We start from the raw sequence: 24,721 nt of genomic DNA on the forward strand, positions 1-24,721 counted from the left end.
AATGACCCAGGAAGAGACTGTCAAAGAACCTCCCCATGGGATCATTACCGAGCCAGGTATAGAATCCAACAGAGAAACAGGGAGAGAGATAAAAAGAGAGACAGGGAGAGAGACAGGAAAAGATGCAGGAAAACAGATGGGGGGAGATGCTGGAAAAAAAACAGGTACAGAGATAGGAAGAGAGGCAGGAAAAGAGACGGGAAGAGAGGCAGGAAAAGAGACGGGGAGAGAGACAGGAAAAGATGCAGGAAAAGAGACAGGAAGAGAGACCGGGAGAGAGACAGGAGGAGAGACAGGAAGAGAGATGGGTAAAGAGACAAGAGAGATAGGGAAAGAGACAGGGAAAGAGAGCGGAAGAGAAGCAGGAAAAGAGACGGGAAGAGAGACAGGGAAAGAGACCGGAAGAGAGACAGGGAAAGAGACCGGAAGAGAGGCAGGAAAACAGGCCTCTAGAGAATCGGGAAAGGAGACAGGGAAAGAGACAGGAAAAGATGCAGGAAAAGAGACAGGAAGGGAGACAGGAAAAGAGATTGGAAGAGAGACCGGAAAAGAGACTAGAAGAGCGATAGGGAAACAGACCTCTAGAGAATCGGGAAAGGAGACAGGGAGAGAGACAGGGAAAGACGCAGGAAAGGAGACAGGAAGACATGCGGGAAGAAAGATGGGGAGAGAGACAGGAAAAGATGAAGGAAGACATGCAGGAAGAGAGACTGGAAAAGAGACTGGAAGGGAGACAGGAAAAGAGATTGGAAGAGAGACAGGAAAAGAGACGGGTGAAGAGACAGGAGAGACAATAAGAGAGATGGAGAAAGAGACAGGGAAAGAGAACGGAAGAGAGGCAGGAAAACAGACGTCTAGAGAACCGGTAAAGGAGTCTGTTGTTAGTTTGATCTCCGAGAGACCCAGCGAGGAGAGCAATGAGAATGACCCGGTCACAGGGAGAGAGACCGGCGAGATCATAGAGACCATCATTGCACCTAAGACGAGGAAAAGAGGAACACCTGGGAAAGGAAATGCCGGTAAAGATAGAGGCAAGAGTGGGACCTGCAAAAAGAGAAAGCTAATGACTAACTCTGATACACTGGAAAGAAATACCAGCAAGGTGTTGGAGAAAGGTGTGTATTATGAGTGTTTTCCTGTATGGCATAATCAGTTTGTGTGTGTGTGTGTGTGTGTGTGTGTGTGTGTGTGTGTGTGTGTGTGTGTGTGTGTGTGTGTGTGTGTCTGAAGCATGTTGCAGTGTTGACACTGTGCTTTTCCTGCAGTGACTCCTCCCGCTCCTCCCATGTCCACTGTATCCAGCCATCTGTGGAAATACCTGAAGCAGTCCCCACGAGAACCTGTTATTGGTCAGTACCGTACCAATCCGTGATATAGTTTTATCGGTCGCACTTTAGATGCAATGATGCAGCATATAAGGCTTCATTCAACCTTCATAAAAGCACTACATAAATGTGTTTTTTATTTTCCATCACACAATCCTCTTTCTCTGACCGGCACAACTCACAGTTCCCACAGTAGCAGGGTTTTTAAAATAACTTCGGTATTTAAAGCAATACATCGCAATATTTGGACCTTTACAAACATGTCTGGTGCTAATTCTCCAATTAGATTTACTAAAGGTAAGCTGAATCGTCCAAACAGTTTACTCAGAAAGATAATAAATTGACATTTATTACCTTTAAAAAAAAAAAAAACCCGGGACGCAGCATCCAGTCGAAGTGCACATGCGCAACGTTGTGCTTAAACAACACAGTAGTAGATAACTATTCCAGCGTCTATGGATATCATGCATTTTCTAGCTAAATGATATCATGGCGGAGGTGAGAAAACCGAAGCGAAACATCACGGCGGAAGCCAGAAAAAGACAATCTGATAACGTTACGACAGTGCACTTATTCGCAGAGCCTGTGGGGGCACAGTTCCGAGAAAATCGGAGAAAACGCTAAGTATTGCTTTAAAGTAATGATCTAAAGCTTTTTGATGTCTGTTTCGCCGCTATCTATTGTCGATTGTTGACAGTAATGATTCAGCTGATTCCCCATTCACAAAAGCCTTTCCATTTGCAGCATTGCCAAGTTTTGTGAATTGGGTGTCTGAGGCGACATTCCCACACAATATTCATTAGCGGTGCACAGGTCAAACAAGGTCATGCATGTTTGCACAGGTAAACTCTTTGCCTTTCAGCTACATCACTGTTCAGGCCATTCACTTGAATCGTGTAGAGCCAGAGTTTTTTTTAAAGGGGTGGGCTGAGTGAGTGAGGAGAGAGGACTGCGCAGTAGGCATCAGATTTCACTTATGAAATGATGAGAATAAGAGAGAAGGCTAGGAGTGGCATGTGGCTCGGGAGGTAGAGCGGCCAGCTGGGGATCGCAAGGTCCCTGGTGCGATCCCAGCTTCCGGAGTGTGCTGAAGTGTCCTTAAGCAAGACTCTTTACCCCAAAATCGCTCACGTGCGGCATGGTGACCCAGTACTGTCGCATTACAGCAAGAAGGTCTCTGGGCCTGTCTGTGCGGAGTTGGCATGTTTTCCTCGTATTCACAAGGGTTTCTTCCCAAAGACCTGGACTGAGCACTTGGGACTTTTTCCCACGGGCATCATGAACGATGGCTGCCCACTGCTCCTGGCTGCCCCTGGAGGAGGACAGCTGGGATGGGAGAAATGCAGGGAACGATTTCCACCGGCGAGCCCAGAAAGTTGCATGTGTGTGTTGTGTGCGGTGTCGCCGCTCACTGAATGTAATGTGTGATCGTTGTGTGGCCAAATAAAGACTCCCCCTTAGTGTCCGGTAATTGAATTGTAAAAAATTATTTATTAACTTTTTTTTTATTTTAAAAGAGTTTTAGAGTAGAGTTTTTACCACTTATCGCCAAAGGCAATGAAACTGAAATCTTCGCAATTAACACTTTAAATACTCAACCGTGACTGAAAATATATAGTGAGGAATTAACAGTACAACCCTGGGGAGAGTCAACCCGGTATATTTCGAACATTGTATTTCACAAAGCATGTGCGAAAACACACAGGGTTGACGCGAACACGGACGGGAAGGGGAGGGTCAACCCCGAGTTCGCCCTGGGTTTACTCACACCAGTTTGAAATCGTCAGTCAGAAAGCGTCTTAAAACTGTCATGTATGGTGTTACCAATTGTCACAAAACAATTGAATGTCGTTTTAGAACTAGTTAGACTGCTTAAAACCATCTCAGCTGTTGTATGTGAAACCCGGCTTTACACAATATGTTATCAACCTCTCTCTCCAGGCCTTAGCATGCTGATTGAGTGCCACAGTGAAGGACACAGCCCCATCTACCTGTGTGAGGGGTGTCGTTGGAAAGGCGATACGAAAGGAATCGTCCATCATGTGACCTCACCCACCCACTACTTGGCCTACGTGGTGAGACCACCATCCTATTTGTGTGTGTGTATTGCTCCTGTGTGTCTCAGCTCACTAACTGACGGGCTTACCTGCTAAGTAAACTCCCGCTGGCCTGTGAATTTGTGACTCGATCCTCAATGTGTCAGGGATGCATACCATGTCTCTTTTTGCATGTCAATTTGCATGACTTGTGTGAATGTCACGTAAACAGAAAGAGAAGTCTCATTGCTTAACACATCATCCCTTTGACATTCTACTTAATATGAATAAGGTTTAATGGCCACCGGTAGATCGAGAGCTTTGCCTTTTGGTCTATCTTCGTCCCCACCCTCACCTATGGTCATGAAGGATGGGTCATGACCGAAAGAACAAGATCACGGATACAAGCGACCGAAATGAGTTTTCTCCGGAGGGTGGCTGACAGATCGGGTGAGAAGTTCAGTCATCCGGGAGAGACTCAGAGTAGAGACGCTGCTCCTTTGCGTCGAAAGGAGCCATTTGAGATGGTTCGGACCAGGTGGCGGGACTACATCTCCACACTGGCCTGTGAGCGGCTAAATATAAAGGCAGAGCTGGTTGATGCTGCTAGGGAAAGGGATGTCTGGGGCCCCCTGCTGGAACTGCTGCCTCCACGACCCGACCCCGGATAAGCGGATGACGATGGATGGACGATGGATGGATGGTTAATGGCCACAATTCAACATGGCTTCCTCTTAATGTCAGCACAATGCTGCGTCAACAGGACGTGAGGTCTCATTGCTTAACGCATCATCCCTTTGACATTCTAATTAAAATGCATACTCCACAAGGTTGAATGGCCACAATTTAACATGGCTGCCACTCAACGTAATTGCAACGTCGCGTAAGCAGGAAGTGGGGTCTAATTGCTTAATGCATAGGGCAGGCAATGACATTTTGTCCAGAACTAACAAAAGAGCAGCTGTATGTACACCCATCAGCCATAAGCCAGGCTAGACATGGCCTGGTTTCACATTACATGTGTTTGCATCCCTGATGTGTGGTGTCGAGAGATCTGAAACTTCCCTAGGTGCAACTTCTCCGCTTCAACTTTCTCCTCTTCAGCTCTCTCCTCAGCTTTCTCCTCTTCAACTTTCTATTCACGCTGGCTCTCCACGGATCCCAGGGGTAGTAGAGATATTATCTGAGGCTCATTATGATTCGGCCCAGGAGTCGCAGGTTGAGGATGAGGAAAGTGGAGGCGGGGATGGAGAGGTAAAACAAGGGCAGGCCATTGGGGCTTCAGGGGCAGCCCAGGAGCGAGAGGTGTCTGGGAGCCGTAAAGAGCAGGCTCGGCCATTAGAGATAACCACCCCAAGAGGCACTGAAATGGAGACACTGGATCCTAAGGTGACATCAGCAGACAGACCTAGACACACACATAAAAAGGGTAGGAAAGAAAGAAAGCATGGATCGGAACGCACCAGGAGAAACGGAGACAGAGGAAAGGGAAAAGAAGTCAAGACCGTGATCCCAAATCAGTGTTCCTGAACTCCCGGCCAGCTCCCAGTTTGAAAGACAGGTCATGCCACCAGAGAAAAGAAGAAAAGTTCATGGAAAGGAGAAGTGGAAAATTCCTTAAGCAATTTTTACCCAAGTAGGCTATACCTGTAGCATGGTGATAATCGAGGTTATAGCATGATGTGTTTGTATTTGATTGGTTGATGTAAAATGACCCAGGACTAGGTGGCGGGACTACATCTCCGCACTGGCCTGGGAGCGGCTAAAGATTCCCCAGGAAGAGCTGGTTGATGCTGCTAGGGAAAGGGATGTCTGGGGCCCCCTGCTGGAACTGCTGCCTCCGCGGCCCGACCCCGGATAAGCGGATGAAGATGGATGGATGGATGGATGTAAAATGATGCAAGGAAACTGGGAGGAGAGAGGCAGGCTTAGGGTAGAGTATAAAACATTGATACACGGAAGAATCTTGGGACTCCAACGGCCACCTTTTTCACCAATTGGATTGAGTCCCCCAACTCTAAACCTTAGAACGATGGACAAATTGGAAGGATTGGATGAAGCCAAACTGAACAACTCAACTGACTGTCTGAACAACTAACTAAGGTTTTTACCCCTCTCTCTCTATCCCTCTACACCAATTAGTTGCTTAAATCTGTAGAGCCTTGCGGTGTAGAAACCTGCAGAGCTGCCAGACCTGGTATTAGATTGGTAAGGGTCTGGTAGTGACATAACGGTGTCTGAGGTGAGGGTGGTTATTGATCATTATATAATTTTTAGTCAGTTAAGAACCTTTGGTGAAGAACCTTTGCAACAACAGAGTGAGGCAATCCATCTCTATGTCGGATGAACGGGGTGAAGAGGTCGTGAGAGAGACTGGTTGTATGTTTTCCAACTGTGACATGCACGGATGGGGCCATCCCCACTCTAAGCGAATCTCTCAAACAGTAGTGGGGAACATGATCAAGGTCAGTGTCCGGTAACACAACAAACCTAAGATTTCCGAGGGACAGTTGCGCAATCTCCCTTCCGAGTAGAAGTTACATGAGCACACATTCATAGTTCCCCCTGGTGCAATAAGAACTTGAGATCAGTCTGCACACAGCTTTTTTGCCCTCTACGAAGCGGTTTCCGCCTCTCACTCCCCGACTGTCAGAAGAGGAAGTTGTGCTCACACAATATCAGGGCATTGGCTCAACGTTCAAAACTGGACAATCAAGTAGGCCATCTTTTAGATTCTCTCTCCAACAGGTTATCCATCTATACTATGTTGATTTTAATTGGATTTGATTATATCATATATATTGCATATATCTGCCTAGCAATAACTATATCCTTCTCTATTATTCTAAATAAAACGCATATTGAGCATTATAAAATGTTAATCATCTCATGTCAATTTACTGTTAATTTAATGGATTAGCCATTTTGTGGGGAAGACAGTTAGGTACTTCAGGTCATGTAAAACTTAGGTGATGCATACTATAATTCTTATCAGTTGCCTCTGCTAGTAAATAACACACCCTTAGGACTAAAGTATACTAGTCGTTAAAACCATACCCAGCAACCACACCAACATTGATCTCACAGAGAAGAGCAGTCGTTAACCAGTAGCAACCCCTGACGGTATCTCCCTTCTCAGCTCATTGGGGGGGGTGCTGTGGGGGTGGGAGCAGGGTGGAGACTGGGATGTAGACTGTTAGCGGACTGGGCAAGTCTTCTCATCCTGCCTAAGTAGGCTATCAGAAACCCGCACTTGCGGAGAACCAGGTGGGCTGATAAGCGACACTTTGAACGTAGGGCAGAGCGGACCCTTGTATTAAGGGCACCGGAGACATTTTTGGCATCCCTGGGTGGGCACGACTGAGGTCACGAGCTGGGGCACAGAACCGCTGACAGACCCTGACCACAGGAGCGGTCTCACAGTGACCAAACAGCTAAAAGGAGTGGAGAACCCCTAGCTGGAGAGGTCATAAAAAAAGGAAACAACTGCAAGAGGAGTTTCTAATTGAATCACCAAGAGGACTGGTGAGGAGAAAAGACCCATTGAAAGTCAGCTGGAAGAAAAGCTGCCAGCAGAGGGAGCGGCTGCAGAAACAGCTCCCCGGAAAGTGGTTGAAGGAGTGAGGGGCTTAAGGAACCTAGGATAGCCCCAGCAGACAATTCTGCCCAGCCACTAATGACCTGGAAAACAGTCATCCACGTAATCTAGCCTAAGGATTTACGCTAAGGGGAATACTGTGGATTGGCAACTCGACTAACCGACAAGAATGGCCCAGCAAATACTTTCAGACACACGTCTGGGCTGCTGCCTATGGTGGGGCCCTGGACTAACTTCAGTACAGGAATAATTGAACTGATAAATAAGTACATGAATGGGAGATCTATACTGATGGATCAAAGAAAGGACAGGACAGAAATGCTCACTGGGTGTTCATTGTATATAGGAATGGACAGGAACAAGGCTGACAGAGAGGCTACACCCCAAGTTCGGCACAAACTGGAGAAGCCACAGCATTATTGGAAGGACTGCTTGAGTTAGAGAGGAGTAAAATCAAAAGAGTGGTCACTGATGGTTATTGCTGTACTCAAGCAATGAATGAAGACCTTGATATATGGCAAGAGTGGACATTTATTCCTCAGTGTGTGTTCTTCTCATCCCAATAACAGCAGTCAAAAAACACGGGAGGACTGAAGCCTACCAAGAAGATGCGTAGACGCGCTCGCATGGTGGAGAAGCAAATGGGATGGGGAGAGGCTCAGGTCAGCACTGGGCCAGACTCTTGTCTACCTCCCTACCTACCTGTCTGTCCATCTCTAACTGTCTACATCTATACGCCTCTCTGTGAGCATTTCATTGTGCATGGTACCTGTATCTTATATATATTCTACCACTTGACCAGGACATCACAGGAGAGACTTGTCACAAAAAGTGTGCCTATTTTAGGTTTTAAGATGACAGAAAGAAAAGACACACTCAAGCTCTCGATGCTGGGCGATTGATTTTGACGTTTCGGCCGAGTGTGCGGATTCTTTTCTTTTTCTAGTATATTTCACCCTTTACCTAGCCTGGTATGACCATCCCGTTCTTGCAAGCTCACATTCTGTTTCACTAACGCAGAACGATCTGGCCTTCGCCTCCTCCAGAGCGATTATCCCAAAATCCAGACCATACCAGGCCAATCAGGGACTGCGTTTTAACTGCTGTTCCGTACCACAATAGAAAGCAGGCCCTGATTGGTTCTTGTCCCTGCCGCTCGCTGAACAAACATGGCGGCTCCCGAAGCAACGAGTGGTAACATTAACGCTAGAAGAATAAATGCAGCTATAAGTGCAGTTATTGCAGAAATAGACTTAATCACAACACTTAAACAAGAACAAGAGTATGCACTAGCAGAGTTTATCAGTGGAAAATACGTTTTTGCCGTTCTTCTGACTGGATTTGGCAAAAGTTTGCTGAACGCTGATTGGCTGAAGGTGTTTGTCTGTCAAGGCAAGTACCCCCGCCCACATAATCGCTCTCTATGGGGCGAAGGCCAGACCGATATTGCGGAGCGAAGCAGTGAGCTCGCTAGATCGGGATGCTCATACCAGGCTAGGGATGGGAATTGATAAGATTTCAGCGATTCTGATTCCATTTTCGATTCTGCTTATTGATCCGATTCCTTATCGATTCTCTTATCGATTCTCATTGGGCAAAAAAGAGTACAAACAGGTTTATAAACATTTTTTTTTTTTTATATGTACTACTTTAAACATGCCAATTACAGTGCTGTTTTTAGGTGTATTCACCTTGAACTAAAAATAAAACTGACAAACAAATCAGTATTTTTTCAGACCGACTACCACCACCCTGACTCTGAACGTCATCATCTAAATTACATGGATGGAAATGGAGATTATTCATATAGTGAAAGCTGGTTTACACAATTAAACAAATGGCACTAACACAATAGACAGGGACTCTGGAGGAATTTACCTTCGACTACACTAACGTTAGCTGCGCTGCTGTCGTCATTCCGGAGCGCATCAAAAACGGGACATTCCTGCAAAGTTGTCCCTGCAAAGTTATCGCATGCTGTGTGGCCAAATGTTTTTGCATAATTGTAGTATTTCCCCCCTTTGATGAGGTTTTTGCAAGCATTGCAAGTGGCCGTGTTTTCATCTTGTCGCGTGAAATGTAACCACACTTTCGAACGTTTATGCCTAGACGATGTTGCTGGCTTCTTCTACCGTGGTCTATAAAACAAAACAAGGCAGCGTGCGTGACGATATTGCACATGCGCAGCAACGACAGGCATCGATAGCGAAATCGTTAAGGATTTTGGCTTATGATTCCAAGGAATCGAGTCACTGGGAACCGCTTCTCAACAAGAACCGGTTTTCGATTCCCATCCCTATACTAGGCTACCCTTTACCAGCACTTCCCCAAGACTACGGTGTGTATTTTCTCTCTCTTCCTCAACCTGAGATGTTTTAAGATGACCACATCGCAATGCAAACCAAATGGCTAGCTACTGCTAACATCCATGATAATAAACTACGAGAGCACTTGTAGTTAATTAATTCAAGCTTAGATGGAGTAAAGAAAGGCTTGCAGAGGTCCGGATGAGTTAGCTTAAAAATCTTTTATTAATCATAATGCATCAATATTATTCTGCTGCAGCAGATGGAGAATCCCCAGGCCAGATCAGGATGAACTCTGCCTTGCAATTCAACCACACAATGTTTTAGTCCAATATGGTCACACTTATGTCTCTCCTCATATGGGCATAACTAGTCTGCACATTTAATAGTTTACTTAAGAAACCTAAGGCACTTCCTGACATCCTGTTCAATTCCGTCGTAATCTAAACACATTCCGTTTAAAGGGATTATAGACTGTCCAAGCCTCTCAAATGTTTCCCCCAAAGTAAGGCTATTCTAAACACAGCTGGCTTCTACTATTAGAGTGACTATTAAAATATACTACACACTTGGAATAGGAACTTATAGTTTACAAGTAATAGGCCTACATTCATATATTATTTATTCCTCCTCACATTTATTGTGGTTTGCCTGCATCTTTAGGTCACTGGATGGTAGTCAGTAGATAACCAGGCCAGGTCCAGCTTGACTTATATGCGTGGCTGGCTTGTTTCTGTTCAGGACTGGTAGGACGGAAGCTAGTCATGCCACTGAAATAGCTGTGAATTGAAATTACATTAAATAATGTCAGATAAATTAAGATAAGTCTTGTCGCCTGGACACAAAAGTTCCAATGCTTCCAATGCTAATCCAGCACAATAAGAGCGGGATAGCCAGTTAGCTCATGAGCTCACAACAACTAGCAGCATCTTCCATAACATTAAAGGTAGGGGTCAGTGGCTAAAGCAGTTATGATGATAACATAAAGTCATCCCAGCCAAGACTCCGGTCTCCCGGGTGCGAGTCCAATGCTTTCACCACTTCTCTACTTGTGGAGTGGAGATCGAGGGGTTGGTTTTGGTGTCCTCCTTCCAGTCCCTAGTGTGGGTTGGGACAGGATCTGACCTATAAGGCAAGGGGTAAAGGTCGGAGTGAAAGGATGAACATGTGGAGATTTGGGATATAGTCCCATAAAATCATCCCCATTGGGTCTTGAACCCCGATCTCCCGGGTGGGAGTCCAATGCTCTCACCACTACTCTACTTGTGGAGTGGAGATCGGCAGGTTGATTTTGGTGTCCTTCTTCCAGTCCCTAGTGTGGGTTGGGGTTAGAATAAGGGTTGGGGTTGAGATGGGATCTGACCTATAAGGGAAGGAGTGTGGGTTGGGGTTAGAATAAGGGTTGGGACAGGATCTGACGTATAAGGCAAGGAGTAAAGGTCGGAGTGAAAGGATGAACATGTGGAGGTTTGGGGTATAGTCCCATAAAATCATCCCCCTGATCTCCCGGGTGGGAATCCAATGCTTTCACCGCTACTCTACTTGTGCAGTGGAGATCGGCGGGTTGATTTTGGTGTCCTTTTTTATTTTGGTGTGCTGGGACTACTGCCTCTTGTGGTGCCAACAGAGTAATGCAGGTTAACATTGACCGGAGGGAGGGAGGGAGTGATAACCGGACAAACACTATCCTAGGTCCGCTGGCTTATGCTGTGTTCACACCGGGCGCGGCGAGAAAATACGCGGCGCCCAGTTTGCCCAATCTCGCCGCGGGATCAATGGCAAATCAATTTGCAAATCAATTTGCTAATGTCGCCGTGCGGCGAATCCTGGCCGCCGAGCCACCGAGTTCGCGCAAATTGTATTGACTTTCTATGTAAACTCACCGCGCCGCAGGAAATATTTGTGCCCGGTGTGAACACAGCATTACAGTCACGCACAAAAAGGGATGAATCCCAGACGAAAACTTAATACTACAACTGTATGAACTGTAGTTTTAATGAGGCAGATATAGCCTAGTTGTGGTACATATGGTTTGGTGAGTCAAAAGATAACTGATTCTGCCGGGGAGTCGGAATTCGGCACAACACCCCGCCACCATCATTTCGAGAATACAGTGTTTCTTCCATGACTGACAATTCTTGACCACATGAATGATGCGCATGGTCGTTAAAGATAGCATACGATGATTGGTCGCGGTCATTCGTGTAGTGTAGCCAGTGTCTCCACGATGCAGCAAGAATTTATGGAACTGTGATCGCCCAATCTGACGGTCACTATGGTGACCATCGTGAAAGACAAAAATATTGTGTAGTCTGTACGTGTCATAGGTCGGTTTGCTGGGTCAAAATTTAACGTGGATCCCACTATAGAGAGCTACTTAACTGGAAGAGGGGTGGAACGCGTCACTGCCCCTCCGCTGTCATCAGAGGCTCCCTCTTTCTCGTGTAGGCTGGTTCGCTTCTCTGGTCACGCCACTTCCACCGTACTCCACTGTCCACGTCTGCTGCTCATTTGTACAGCACCTGATGAAATATCTGAGGGAAAGGAGAAAACCCCCCAAATTGCCCACACCTGTGTGCGAATAAATCCAAACGCCCAGTACACCGCTAGCATGGTCGACACAGCAGTGTTCTAATTAGGACTGTACCCTACTATCTATGCACACCCACTTGTCACCCTGTGACGTTACTTTTTACCTGTCTGTCTTACTCTTTACCTATCTGTCTGTATCCAGCCATCTCCCTGTCTCTGACTGACCTGCCCATCTGTCTCTATGCTAAACCCCCATGTACCCGTCTTCAGGCAGTGGATGTGTTTGATGATCTTCACAGCTCCATAAGGAACTTGGACGACGAGTCTTTTGATGAGGGTAAGACCTGCCATCCTTCAATCATCATGTTATGCTTCTCTGTTGCTGCATCCAGTGCTGCGTGACGAGACACTCTGTAAACTCATATCTTAGCTGCTGTACACACAACATGCAGTTGTTCAGCCTCTCCTAAAAAAGATGAACCATCCCTGCCCAAGAATTATAGGCCCATATAAAATTGCCTATGATTGTCTCAAAAACCATGGAAAAAGTTGTTGCCAAACAGCTCACTGCTGTTTTGAATGCTTACTCCATTTTTGATAAATACCAGTCAGGTTTCAGTCAGAAACATTCTAGGGAAACTGTATAATGAGTCTTAAAGTCAATGTAAGCTGATTGTGTCTGTTTGCTCTCACATGGACACGGTGTAAATGTGGAATGGTAGGGATGGAAGGAGACAGCTGCGCTGCTTCTGGGGCCGTGGGTCAGGAGGTCACCTTAGGGCATCACAGGAGGGGGAAGTTCCCCCCGGGGTGTCCGTTGCGTCTCTCCAGAATCTGTTGTCCATTGTGGAACCATATTGTTGGCTTTTGGCGTTGTTCTTCTTCTGTTGCTCTGCGTTGTGTATTTTTGTAAGTCTTAATAAATGTTGCAGCAAATCTAATATGGACTACGATGTTAATAGCCGCCTTGTTGTGATGGTCATTGATGAAATCACCCAACACGGGATTGGAAGCGGCAAACAATGATTTATTGGACAGACTTAAGCTCACATGTTACAGTCCCTGTCTCTCCCTGTCTATCGGCTGGCTGGAGCTGTGGGCAGAAAACGAGGCCTCAATCTTCTTCCCTACTCCCCAGCTTGATCTAATCGGGGCTGGGCAACCACAGGCACACAGAGTCTACCGCATCCCAAAATCAAGGTCTCAAGGTTAACTCAAGACACGAAATAGTATTCTCTTGCTGCACCCCCACACCTCCCTTAAAGGACAATGCTCTGTTTTGACAACCTGGACCTTATTTACGACATATTATAAGACGTTTGACTCACCGAGATCACTTTGGTGTAGTTCGGAGGCCTGTAGAAGAAATAAAAAATCCAGCGCGAGCCAGTATATCCATGTAATGGCGGTGGTGGGGGCAACGAGAATGCAGCTTCTAAAAATCTATTTTCTGCCGCGAAACGGTTGTTTTCATCAATCTGTCTTGATGAATCGCTAGTTGTGCTTACATAGAGCATAACTGTTGTGGTTTTCACATGCCATGATCTTTAGAAACGTCTTTCGAAACGAAATAGCTTCCTCACTTGCTCCAGCACTAATGCGCACAGCGCGCAATCGTTGCTCCAGCACGCTGTGCGCATGTGTGCTGGAGCAAGTGAAGAAGCTATTTCGTGTCTAAAGACGTTTCTAAAGATCATATTACAGAGGCATGTGAAATACCACAACAGGCCTATGCTCTCTGTAAGCACAACTAGCGATTCATCAAGACAGATTGATAAAAACAACCGTTTCGCGGCAGAAAATAGATTTTTAGAAGCTGCATTCTCGTTGCCCCCACCACCGCCATTACATGGATATACTGGCTCGCGCTGGATTTTAAATTTCTTCTACATGCCTCCGAACTACACCAAAGTGATCTCGGTGAGTCAAACGTCTTATAATATGTCGGAAATAAGGTCCAGGTTGTCAAAAATGAGCATTGTCCTTTAAGGTCTAGTGTAGTCAGATTGGCTCTCCGGAGGGGCCCTACTGTCACAAGATGCGTAGCCTGTCAGCCACAAGGTGCATGAGCTGTCATCCACCATCTGAAGTCTCAATCCCACTGATTGTTTGGCCAGTGGTACTTTTATGACAATCTATGAAAAGGAGGATGGGGGCCCCCCCTGTGACGTCCCAGCGTGGCCTCTTAACCCCCGGCCCCAGCACTGCACAACTGTCTCCTTTCATCCCTACCACTGCACATTTAGACCGTCCACATGAGAACAGAAACACACAAACAGCTTTACATTGACTTTAAGACTCTGTAGACTTTTACCTATATTCTTCAATATGATCTCAGCCTCAGGCTTAGCTTGGATATTCAGTGTGAACTTGGTGTCCTGACCACATGGCACATGGTGTGAGCGCATTCTGACAGTCACGTGAAAAGCACCACTAGGTTGAACAACCAGTGGGATTGAGACGTCAGGTTCTGGGTGACAGGCCCCACATTTATGACAGTATGGTCCCTTCTCGGCCAATCTGGCTTCACTAGGCCTAAAGAGGCGTATGGGTGGGGCGAGAGAGTACTGTTTAAAGTCTCGACCAAACCGTGAGACTTTGATTGTGAATGCGGTAGACTCTCGGTATTCGTGGCGGCCAACAGCCCCATACGCTGATAACAATGAGCGGGGGAGTACAGGAAGAAGACGATAGGCCTCGTCTTCGGCCACAGCTGCAGCCAGCAGAGAGACCGGGAGAGACAGGGACTGTTCCACGTGAGTGAATCTCTGTATAATAAATCATCTTCCGCCGCTTCCAATCCCGTGTTGGGTGATTTCATCAGTGATTATCACATCATCAACAGGCAATTAACATTGTGGTTCATGATTAGATGGTGCTGCAATTCTTTATTAAGGCTTATAAAAAAAATGACAACGCAGAGCAACAAAGAAGACATCAAAAGCCAACAGTATCTCTGACTGGTTCTCCTCCTATGTCTCCGATGGGAGTTTCTCTGTGTCAGTTGGTCCTTAGGTCTGAAGCTACTGCCCTGTCTTGTGGTGTGGGTTCAGTTTTGGGTCCCATCTTGTTTATGTTGCTTTATGTTTCCCCTACGGCTGATTATTAGCTAATTTAAAGATGTCTCTTATCACTTCTACGCTGATTTTCAGCTGTACATATATTTTAAGCCAGATAAGACTGATAAGATGTCTGTTTTACCTGACTGAGTGCTGTTAAGGATTGGATGGCCAACAATTTCCTTCAGCTTAACACTGACAAGACTGAGGTTCTTGTTATTGGCTCAGATAATGTCACCTCTAAAGTTCTTCAATGTATGGAGCTTGTTTGTTTTTTTTTGTTTTTTTTTTAAGTACTATTTTCCACATGTTAAGCGTTTTGTGACCCTGATAAATGGATACTTAAATAATCCCTGTGGAGGAAATGCTTGGGGTGCCTATTTTTTGTGTTCATCACATCCTGTAAAGCTCTACTTTGTGTTGGGATGTCACAAAACGTCTTGAAGAAGGTCAAGGAGGCCGTGTCGAAGCAAAATGAGAGCCCCGTACCCCAGCTTGTGATCCCTGACCCTCAGCCTCAGGAAGTGGAGGAGGTGGACCCCACCCAGACCTTCACTGCCCTGTGGGACTACCTCAACAAGGCCTCCAGACAACAGCCTGTCATCGGTCAGCACATTGTCTGTGTGTGCACGCGCGCATGTGTGTGCTTTCTCTGTATTCATGTCTCTATGGCCCTGCAGAGCGTATGACTTCAACCCACTACCCCCCCCTCTCTCTCTCAATCTCTCAATCTCTCTCTCTCTCTCTCTCTCTCTCTCTCTCTCAGGTCTGAATACAGTGACAGAAATCCGGTCACCAGGACAACCAAGTCAAAACCAGTACTGGTGTGGCAGTTGCTCTGGGACAATTCAGCCAAATAAATACATGTATCATCTAATCTCTGCCCGTCACCGATACAGCTACATAGTGAGTGTGTTTGTGGATACGGTCACTATCCCAAAGGACAGTGTTTTGATATTTTGTGGTAGTGTTTTCATCATGACTACATTCTGTGTGTGTAGAAACTGAAGCATAGCCATCTGATCCATGATTGGCCAGAGATTGCCAATCCATGGGATCGAATCAAACCGCTGCACAAACTCGCCGTAGAACTGGAGAGTAAAGAGGGTTGGGGGAAACTGCAGGTAGTTCATCACTATACTTGAGAATACACATGACTTAACCTTGTCAATCACTTTCATAAAATACTCAAATCACATGGCATACTAGAATCAATACCATTCCGAATAACTTATTCAGTTGTTAATTGGTCCTGAAGGTGAAGATAGAACATGCTGGTCAGTCATCCATGACCACCACCAGTGATGAAGGTGAGACACACGCACGCACAAACACACACACACACACACGATCTGTGATTTAGTCTTTAATGAGTATTTGTATATTGCAGCTTCCAGAGATGCTGAGACCACCTCCATTACATCAAAGTCTGAGACCACCTCCATTACATCAAAGTCTGAGACCACCTCCATTACATCAAAGTCTGAGACCACCTCCATTACATCAAAGTCTGAGACCACCTCCATTACCTCAAAGTCTGAGACCACCTCCATTACCTCAAAGTCTGAGACCACCTCCATTACATCAAAGTCTGAGACCACCTCCATTACCTCAAAGTCTGAGACCACCTCCATTACATCAAAGTCTGAGACCACCTCCATTACATCAAAGTCTGAGACCACCTCCATTACATCAAAGTCTGAGACCACCTCCATTACATCAAAGTCTGAGACCACCTCCATTACATCAAAGTCTGAGACCACCTCCATTACATCAAAGTCTGAGACCACCTCCATTACACCAAAGTCTGCGACCACATCCAATGCTGCAAAGTCCACAGCCAACTCAAGTATTGCGACGTCTGCAGCTACCTCCATTATAGCCAAGTCTGCAGCCATGGGCAGTACTGAAAGATCTGCAACCACGACCAGTACTTCAAAGTCTGCAGCCTCCCCAACCATGCCTGATTCTGCACAGTCTAAAACCATGCCTGATTCTGCACAGTCTAAAACCATGCCCAGTACCGCAAAGTCTATATGTCCCTCTAGTGCAGCAGCGGACCCAAGTACTGCAGCCACAGCTCTTCCTCTGCAGGAGTTGCAGGCACTCAGCCAGGTCACACGCACACCTGTTTCCTCAACCTCGGTTGCGCACGCGCCCGTGTCCAAGACTCGGGGCCGAGACAGCCATCCGTCACCGACCCCAACCACACACAGATCTGTTTCCTCAAAATCGCCCAAGCCATCAAAGCACCAGAAAAATCAGAGCAGGCGGAGCAGAGTTTCAGTGGTCGGTTAGTAGGACTGTTTTTTATAACTACAGTAGCTGCTTTATTTGTCACTTCAGCGCTACAGCATACATCAAGTCATTGGATGGGTGCACCTGCACGGTCTGTGTGTGTGTGTGTGTGTGTGTGTGTGTGTGTGTGCGCGCGCATACAGCAGGGGTGGGGAGGGGGAGGGGCTGACTGACTGGGAGTAACGGCTGCTCTGTTGGAGCAACGGTGCAAAAACACAACGTTAGAGATCTTTTATGTTATTACATCAAAGTAATTACGAGCCCAAAATTAGCTGTTTTTCAAAAAAAAACATTCCAAACAATTTAAAATCAAATATAAAAGGTGACACTGTATGGTGTAGCTAAAAAGAGTAATTTTGCATGCAATATTATGACTCTACAACTAGCTAGCTACAGCGAGAGAGGGATCGATATTTCAATACATCACCATTCCATTTACATCACCCGGACACGATTTGGTATGACAAGGCCAAAATAGAATGTCCACATTTGATTTTACCACTATTTTTGGTGGAACTCAAAACCATGCAGGCTGATATGGACATTTCCAGTTGTCCATGACTCATGTCCATTGGCCCAACAAGAAGGACCTTGTTAGTAAATTATCACAGAAGGAATCTACTTGTAGGGTATTCATCTTTCACATACAGTACCATACTGTAGTTTTAAGATAAGTCTGCTAGGCAACAAAAATGAACTGTCAGGAGAACTGTAGTCAGACTGTCAGACTTAAAGGAGTAGTAAAGGGAAAATGCATGTTTAGCCCTGTTTTAAGGTTACTTATGATCATATACAATGGTTCAGATCAAAACGTTGACAAAGCTAGCATTTTCGAGAAAATTGATAATTGCTCTACCACCGTTTTGGTCATACAATGGATGTGGATGGGCATCTTGAAAAATCATTCAAAAACATGTTAAACTCGATTTCAAAGACAAGAAACTCACCTAGGTGTTAGTTGGCGTTCTGACATATAATTCGCCATAAAGTAAGGTTCTAATTCATCTGAAAAGGCTTTTTTTTAATATTTAGCATAGAACTATTTAGTCGCAGCACATGTGTGTAAACTTCCGCAAACTAGGTAGCCTAGCAACATAAACAATAACAATAGCTACCGTAAGTAGAATCCCATCTGCGGATTGAATTACACGTCTACAACGGTTGCTTCAATACAAGTCAATGGATTTCATAAAATGATCAATAAAACCCTACAGGATTCATACTTTGCAGCAAATTTTATGTCAGAACACCAACGGACACCAATTACACCCTCTGTGAGCTTCTTGTCTTTGAAATCGAGAGTTTAACATGTTTTTGAATGATTTTTCAAGATGCCCATCCACATCCATTGTATGACCAAAACGGTGGTAGAGCAATTATCAACTTTCTTGAAAAACCTAGTTTTGTCAACGTTTTGATCTGAACCATTGTATATGATCATAAGTAACCTTAAAACAGGGCTAAACATGCTTTTTCCCTTTACTACTCCTTTAACTTCAGTCAGAAGTCAAACTCTTCAACTTTTTACAAATCATAACCACAGCTACTTTTTAAGCAGTGACGTGTCCGTACCGTTGCACACCAGCAGTAGAGGGCAGGCATGGGGAAAGCATGGACAGTTTTAGACTGCTCTATCTCAAGAAGTGTCACAGCCTTTATATTTACCCCATAGGAATCCTGGGATCCAGATGAACATTTCGGTAGATGATATGTTCATGTAGTTTAAAAACATTAGGAGTGGGGTCAAGTTAGAAAACAGGTATGATTTCAAAATTAGCAACTCAAAAGCTAGAGTGGAGTGCCATTCGTTTCAATGGTGAGCATGGTTGTCAAACAAATCAGCAAATCATGTGAACATTTCGATATATAATATGTGTATGTGCTGTTAAAACTTGGAGTGCTGTCAGTTTACAAAATGTGTGGACATTTTCAAACTGCCACCACTCTAAAACTAAGCATTCTATCAATCTTTTTAATGGGACAAAGAATAGACTACATATTTCAATGATGGATAAAACTTGTCACTGCTTCTACATTTTTCAAGCTACACTGATATATTTAAATGTATTTCAGTGTTGAGATAGAGCTGTCTGAAACCAGCCATGCTTTCCTCATATAGAATGAATGGTGGTACTTAGGACAAGACCATGCTCCCCAGTAGAATGTTCAGAACACTCCAGGTGTTGGTAATTTCAGATGCATACACATTTTCTGTTTCATTTAAATTTTTGACTGCTTTTGACTCCCTGCATTCACCTGGGTGTGATTTTTATATATAATAGACCTAAGTGTACAGTATTTCTTCAATCATTTTCAAACTTGTATTTTGTGTGTGTGTGTTTGTCCATTCTTTAGGCTTAAACTTCCTGGTTTTGGTCAGATCCAAGAAGAGGCAATGTTACTTCTGTCAGCTGTGTTCCATTAGGATATACAAAGCCCATGCTGATCACATGACCAGCTCCAGTCACCAGTACAACTATGTGGTATGTTTGTGTCTTAATCAGTGCTTCAGCCAGGGCTGACTATAGAGGTCTATGTTATCTAGGGAGAGTAAGATTTTCTGGAAGTCGTTAAGATTAATAAAGCAGTTAAAGCAAACGGTTATCTGGCATTAGCTCCCAGACTCTTATGTACTTAGGACGTTTAGAATTTAGCTTACTCTGTGTGTGTGTGTGTGTGTGTGTGTGTGTGTGTGTGTGTGTGTGTGTGTGTGTGTGTGTGTGTGTGTGTGTATATGTGTGTGTATATAGAGGTTGAAGTATCCTGGTTGGACCGCTCCCCCAATGGTGAAGGACGAGAAGCTGCACAAGATTACTGCTCGCCTGGCGAAGGTTGACAGAGACGCTGGCCTCTTTATGCAGGTGACTACATTCCATTAGTCATTTAGCAGATGCTTTTATCCAAAGCAGCTTACAGTAATTGCATTTAACATAGGAAATCAGTGTACTACTACTCACCAGAACTCATAAGTGTTTTCACCTCCCATCTCCTTTTTTCTCTGGTATAGAAAGTGAAGGTGAACGACGATGAGTTAAAGCAGCTGATATCTGCACCAGAGCAGGAAGGTGAGCTTCATTCCTGACCATTCCCAGTTCTTCACCGATTTGTGTCCGTTTGCGGTTACTTTTAGTTTTTACGTCCCGACAAAGTCTATGACTACTAGAGACAATCCATCAGTGCATCACTGTAGGGAGATCTGGGCTTGATTACTATATCAACCTCATACAGGGGTTCTGTATGCTATTTACTGATCATTTATTTATATAATTTGTAATGGTTTACAAATAGTTTATAAATAGTTATTTATCTACCGATTGTAAAAAAAAAAAACCTCAGCTTTGAGGAAACTGGAGGTCATCATCAGACAGCAGGAGGGAGTGCAGCAGGAGGAGGGGCAGCAGGAGGAGGGGCAGACGGAAGATCTGAGACAGACGGCTCCCTTCACCAGTACAGAGGCAGCGCAAGGTAAATAGAACCAGTTTGTTATGAGAGGGTTGCAGACTGATGTTGAGTTGATGTGTGTGGCATGCAAATGATGTCACTCGCCATGTACTGTAGCAGCGCTGGTGTCTCGTGGTGATGATGAGCAGCCAGAGTGAAATAGAGTGGTGAGGTGATGCCGCCATTTTGTAGGCTTAAAGGTTAGCTTTGGTGGCGCAGCACTTAGTACTGTATTATGGCGCAGTACTTACACTGTAGTACCTTCACAGCAGGAAGGTCTCCTGGGCCTTTCTGTGTGGAGTTTGCATGTTCTCCCCGTGTTCACAAGGGTTTCTTCCCAATGATGATGATGATGATGATGAAAGTGAAGCTACCTCGGAGAAAAGGCTTTTATCGTTAGAAAACCGTCTTCACTTCAGCGAGTAACAATAATATGTGATGTGCAGACTGAGTGACAAGAGTCAGTGGTGCAATGAATGGTTCCTGGCAGGGCGGTATACCAGGGATATAGCCCTGAATACTGCCCTGGACCAGGGCTACCTTGCCCATAGCTAAAACCGGCCCTGGTGCCCAAAATTACAGCACTCTTCTCTAAAAGGCTTTGTTTTGAGATTTGGATTGGATTTGCCCTCTTATTAGACATATATTCATGTTAGTTTATATAGGCTTCTTGGTCGGTCTAACCGTCCATCTGTTATCTCAAAAGGCCAATATGGTTACAAAAGATACAGATTGTGCTATCTGGGCATAGCATGAGTTATTTCCCCACTCAAGCCACAATAGGGAAATAACTCATGATAACCATAAGATGGGAAAGTAGTTCTCAAGCATCGCATACCCTTCATTTCCTGTTATGTGATGTACTAGATTCTATCTCATTTCCTGAGCACCTGCCAGTCGCAGGAAGTCAAACCAAATATGGTTATACTGTGAATTTGGTTTCCGCACGAACGGAAATACTAAGGTATTGGTATGCTGCAGGAAGGTTTAGCTACAAGGGAGAGAAAGCATGACTAGAGTCCGAACATGGTATTTAGGAGAACTGGGAATGGCCATCCGTTCAACAGCGCTCTAAATACTGATCAGACATTACTTCATAGAATACATGAGTTTGATTAATAAAATCCCATTAAACATCCAAGAACAACTTTTGGGCATTTGCTTGAGCTTCAAAGGTTTCAAAATGAACCAATACATAGGCTAGATAAGACACGGTATTAAAAACATTTCCCCCCCTTAAAATAACCTTTAATAACTGTTTATTTTCTTTGAATAAGAGTGCCTTTGTGTTTCTTGTAAAACAATTCTGAGGAAATATGCAGTAAAGTAAATTACATGGACACGTGTAGTCTTTTCAGCAACCTAATTGGCTTAAGAATAAGAATTTGATAAAAATGATACTAGTGCAGATATTAAAGGAGTAGTAAAGGGAAAATGCATGTTTATCCCTCTTTTAAGGTTACTTATGATCATATACAATGGTTCAGATCAAAATGTTGACAAAACTAGCACTTTTGAGAAAGTCTGATAATTGCTCTACCACCGTTTTGGTCATACAATGGATGTGGATGGGCACCTTGAAAAATCTTTCAAAAACATGTTAAACTCTCGATTTCAAAGACAAGAAGCTCACCGAGGGGGTAATTGGTGTCCGTTGGTGTTCTGACATCAAATTCGCCGCAAAGTATGAATCCTGTAGGGTTTTATTGATCATTTTATGAAATCTATTGACTTGTATTGAAGCAACCGTTGTAGATGTGTAGATCAATCCGCAGATGGGATTCAGGAAGCGGAACTACTTACGGTAACTATTGTTATTGTTTATGTTGCTAGGCTACCTAGTTTGCGGACGTTTCCACACGTATGTGCTGCGACTAAATAGTTCTATGCTAAATATTTTAAAAAGCCTTTCCAGATTAACTAGAATCTTACTTTATGGCAAATTATATGTCAGAACGCCAACTAACACCTCGGTGAGTTTCTTGTCTTTGAAATCGAGAGTTTAACATTGAAAGAATTTTCAAGATGCCCACCCACATCCATTGTATGACCAAAATTATCAGACTTTCTCAAAAGTGCTAGCTTTGTCAACGTTTTGATCTGAACCATTGTATATGATCATAAGTAGCCTTAAAACAGGGTTAAACATGCATTTTCCCTTTACTACTCCTTTATGACCAGTGTATGAAATAGTGGCATTAGAATGTGCCAGAGGCCACCAAATCTGAGCTTTTATGCCCAAATCTTCTCTCCGGTTGTTTTCCCAGATGGCTCCGCACTCTGTATATTTTCTAGCTTTTTTGTCCTTTGCCAATCACTTGTCTCTCCCCCCCCCCTCTCCCTCTCTCTGTCACAGTGTTTTTGGGAGAAGACCAGGAACCTCAAGTTCCTTCCCCATCCCTTGCCTCCCCCTCTCTTCACCTCATTGTCTCAATCCCTGTTGCCCTCCGTACCTCAGACACCCCCCCTTCCTGTACCCCTCCCCCCATCACCCCCACCCTGTCTGCGAACGAGCCATGTCCAGATCCTGTCGCCCCTGGTCCGGAACACTGTGACAAACTTGCACCAGCGCACCCTCCTACGGAGGTGCTCGCACCCGCGCCGCTGCCTCTGCCGGAAGCTCCAGGGAGCCCGGCGTGGTGGGAGCGCAAGACTTCGGGAGACCACACACCTCCGGAATCCGGCGCCCCCGAATGCGGCGCCGCTCCCCCGTCTCCCGTGGCGTCCGTGGAGACCCTCCTGTACAGTCCGACGGGGACTGTTCCCAGTCAGGTCCAGGAACAGGCGGGCGCGCCCTCCTTCCCGCACACACACGCACACCCGGAGCCCCGCCCTGCATGGTGCGGCAGCTTTCCGCAGGGGCGTGTGCTCCAGAACACGTTTACTGGTGAGTGACTCAACTCGGATTGGTGGACTGATTTGTCACTCTGTAGTGTGCTGGTCTATCATTGGCTGACGTGTGTGTGTGTCACTCACAGGCAAGAGACGAAGTAATCTGTCAGGGTACCTGAGCGTGAAGGGGCTGCGCAACAAAGAACCTATTATAGGTCAGTGTGTGTTTCTCTCATATAGTTTTCTCAGTATAGTTTTTTGGGTGGGATGATGTGGAGTGTTGAAATGTGTTCGCATGTGTGTTACAGGGCTGGGATATGTGATAGAGTGCCAGGGGATATCATGTGTGTTACAGGGCTGGGATATGTGATAGAGTGCCAGGGGATATCGCAGGCCACATTCTTCATGTGCGTGAGCTGTGCCGAGATGCTCCCCCGCACACACATCTGTGATCACATCATCTCCAAGAGACACCAGTGCCGCTACATGGTGAGTCATTTGTATGCGACCGCGGCATCAGTCTACCCCCCCCCCCCCCCCCACCCCAATAAAAACGGACATATACATTTTCTGTGTGTACACAGTGGATGCTGTCCTACAGTGATGATCCTGCTGTCCTCTCTGCATGGGAGGAGTTTTTGCCACACCACCTCAGGAAAATCGCCATAGTACTTAGTCACCAGGAGGCGGGGATAGATGCCCAGGTAACCAATCAGCAAACCGTCAGCACAGATGAGATGGGAGATGGCTCAGCCATTAGTGCTGTAGAAAAAAACCTTGCTCTCAGATCTAAAGCTGTAGTTCTGAAGATTTGACATAATGAACCTTCAAGATTCCAGTTTTAGAACAGAGACATTCTAGAGCTACAAACATTCTAGAACTGCTTAAAACTGTCTTGGCTGTTGTTTGTGAACCCCGCTTAAAACTGTCTTGGCTGTTGTATGTGAACCCTGTTTTTTGTGTTGTTGTGATGTGTTGTGATGTAATGATCAGGTGATTAGACTGGGCCCGACGTGGTATGGGCGTGTGCAATGTGCTCCGTTCAAACAAGGTAATTGATCTTGTTGATATATTTTGGGTTTGCTTTAAGGTACTTTGTAGTTAGAAATAGGGGCCTATTATGAAGAACTCACTTTTTCAGTGCTTGTGCATATACATTTGGGTCTCTGATGGGTCCACAAACTTTGAAATAAGACAACCCAGTCATTTTAGGTTTTCAGAATTTGACAGCCAAATTCTGAAAACATTTGATTCGACAAGCCATTTGATTTGCCTCCTGTTCTGACATCAGAAG

The 24,721-nt window shown here is 45.2% G+C and overlaps 2 protein-coding genes across 2 annotated transcripts in view; both read left to right on the forward strand.

Annotated features, from left to right (window-relative positions):
• Nucleotides 1-574: 574 nt before the first annotated feature.
• On the forward strand, nt 575-15,763 carry LOC311308072 (uncharacterized protein; the record flags this gene model as incomplete). Its single annotated transcript, XM_084437009.1, has 7 exons — nt 575-1,115; nt 1,266-1,349; nt 3,267-3,400; nt 12,068-12,134; nt 14,465-14,553; nt 15,372-15,462; nt 15,756-15,763. Exons 1-7 carry the CDS (start codon nt 662-664, stop codon nt 15,761-15,763), a joined length of 927 nt encoding a protein of 308 aa, XP_084293135.1. The 5' UTR covers nt 575-661.
• A 904-nt stretch (nt 15,764-16,667) lies between these two features.
• Nucleotides 16,668-24,721, forward strand: part of LOC311308073 (uncharacterized protein) — a gene marked incomplete at its 3' end in the record, with an annotated part of 98,055 nt that continues 90,001 nt past the window's right edge. The window contains exons 1-10 of the mRNA XM_084437010.1: nt 16,668-17,149; nt 19,510-19,637; nt 19,905-20,015; nt 20,162-20,219; nt 20,491-20,619; nt 23,054-23,482; nt 23,574-23,642; nt 23,783-23,916; nt 24,012-24,131; nt 24,421-24,478. Of these exons, the coding sequence (XP_084293136.1) occupies nt 16,753-17,149; nt 19,510-19,637; nt 19,905-20,015; nt 20,162-20,219; nt 20,491-20,619; nt 23,054-23,482; nt 23,574-23,642; nt 23,783-23,916; nt 24,012-24,131; nt 24,421-24,478 (1,633 nt within the window). The 5' untranslated portion in view covers nt 16,668-16,752. The remainder of the gene's footprint in view (nt 17,150-19,509; nt 19,638-19,904; nt 20,016-20,161; nt 20,220-20,490; nt 20,620-23,053; nt 23,483-23,573; nt 23,643-23,782; nt 23,917-24,011; nt 24,132-24,420; nt 24,479-24,721) is intronic.

The sequence above is a fragment of the Borostomias antarcticus genome, assembly GCF_949987555.1.
Source record: "Borostomias antarcticus genome assembly, chromosome: 4".
Lineage (NCBI taxonomy): Eukaryota > Metazoa > Chordata > Actinopteri > Stomiiformes > Stomiidae > Borostomias > Borostomias antarcticus.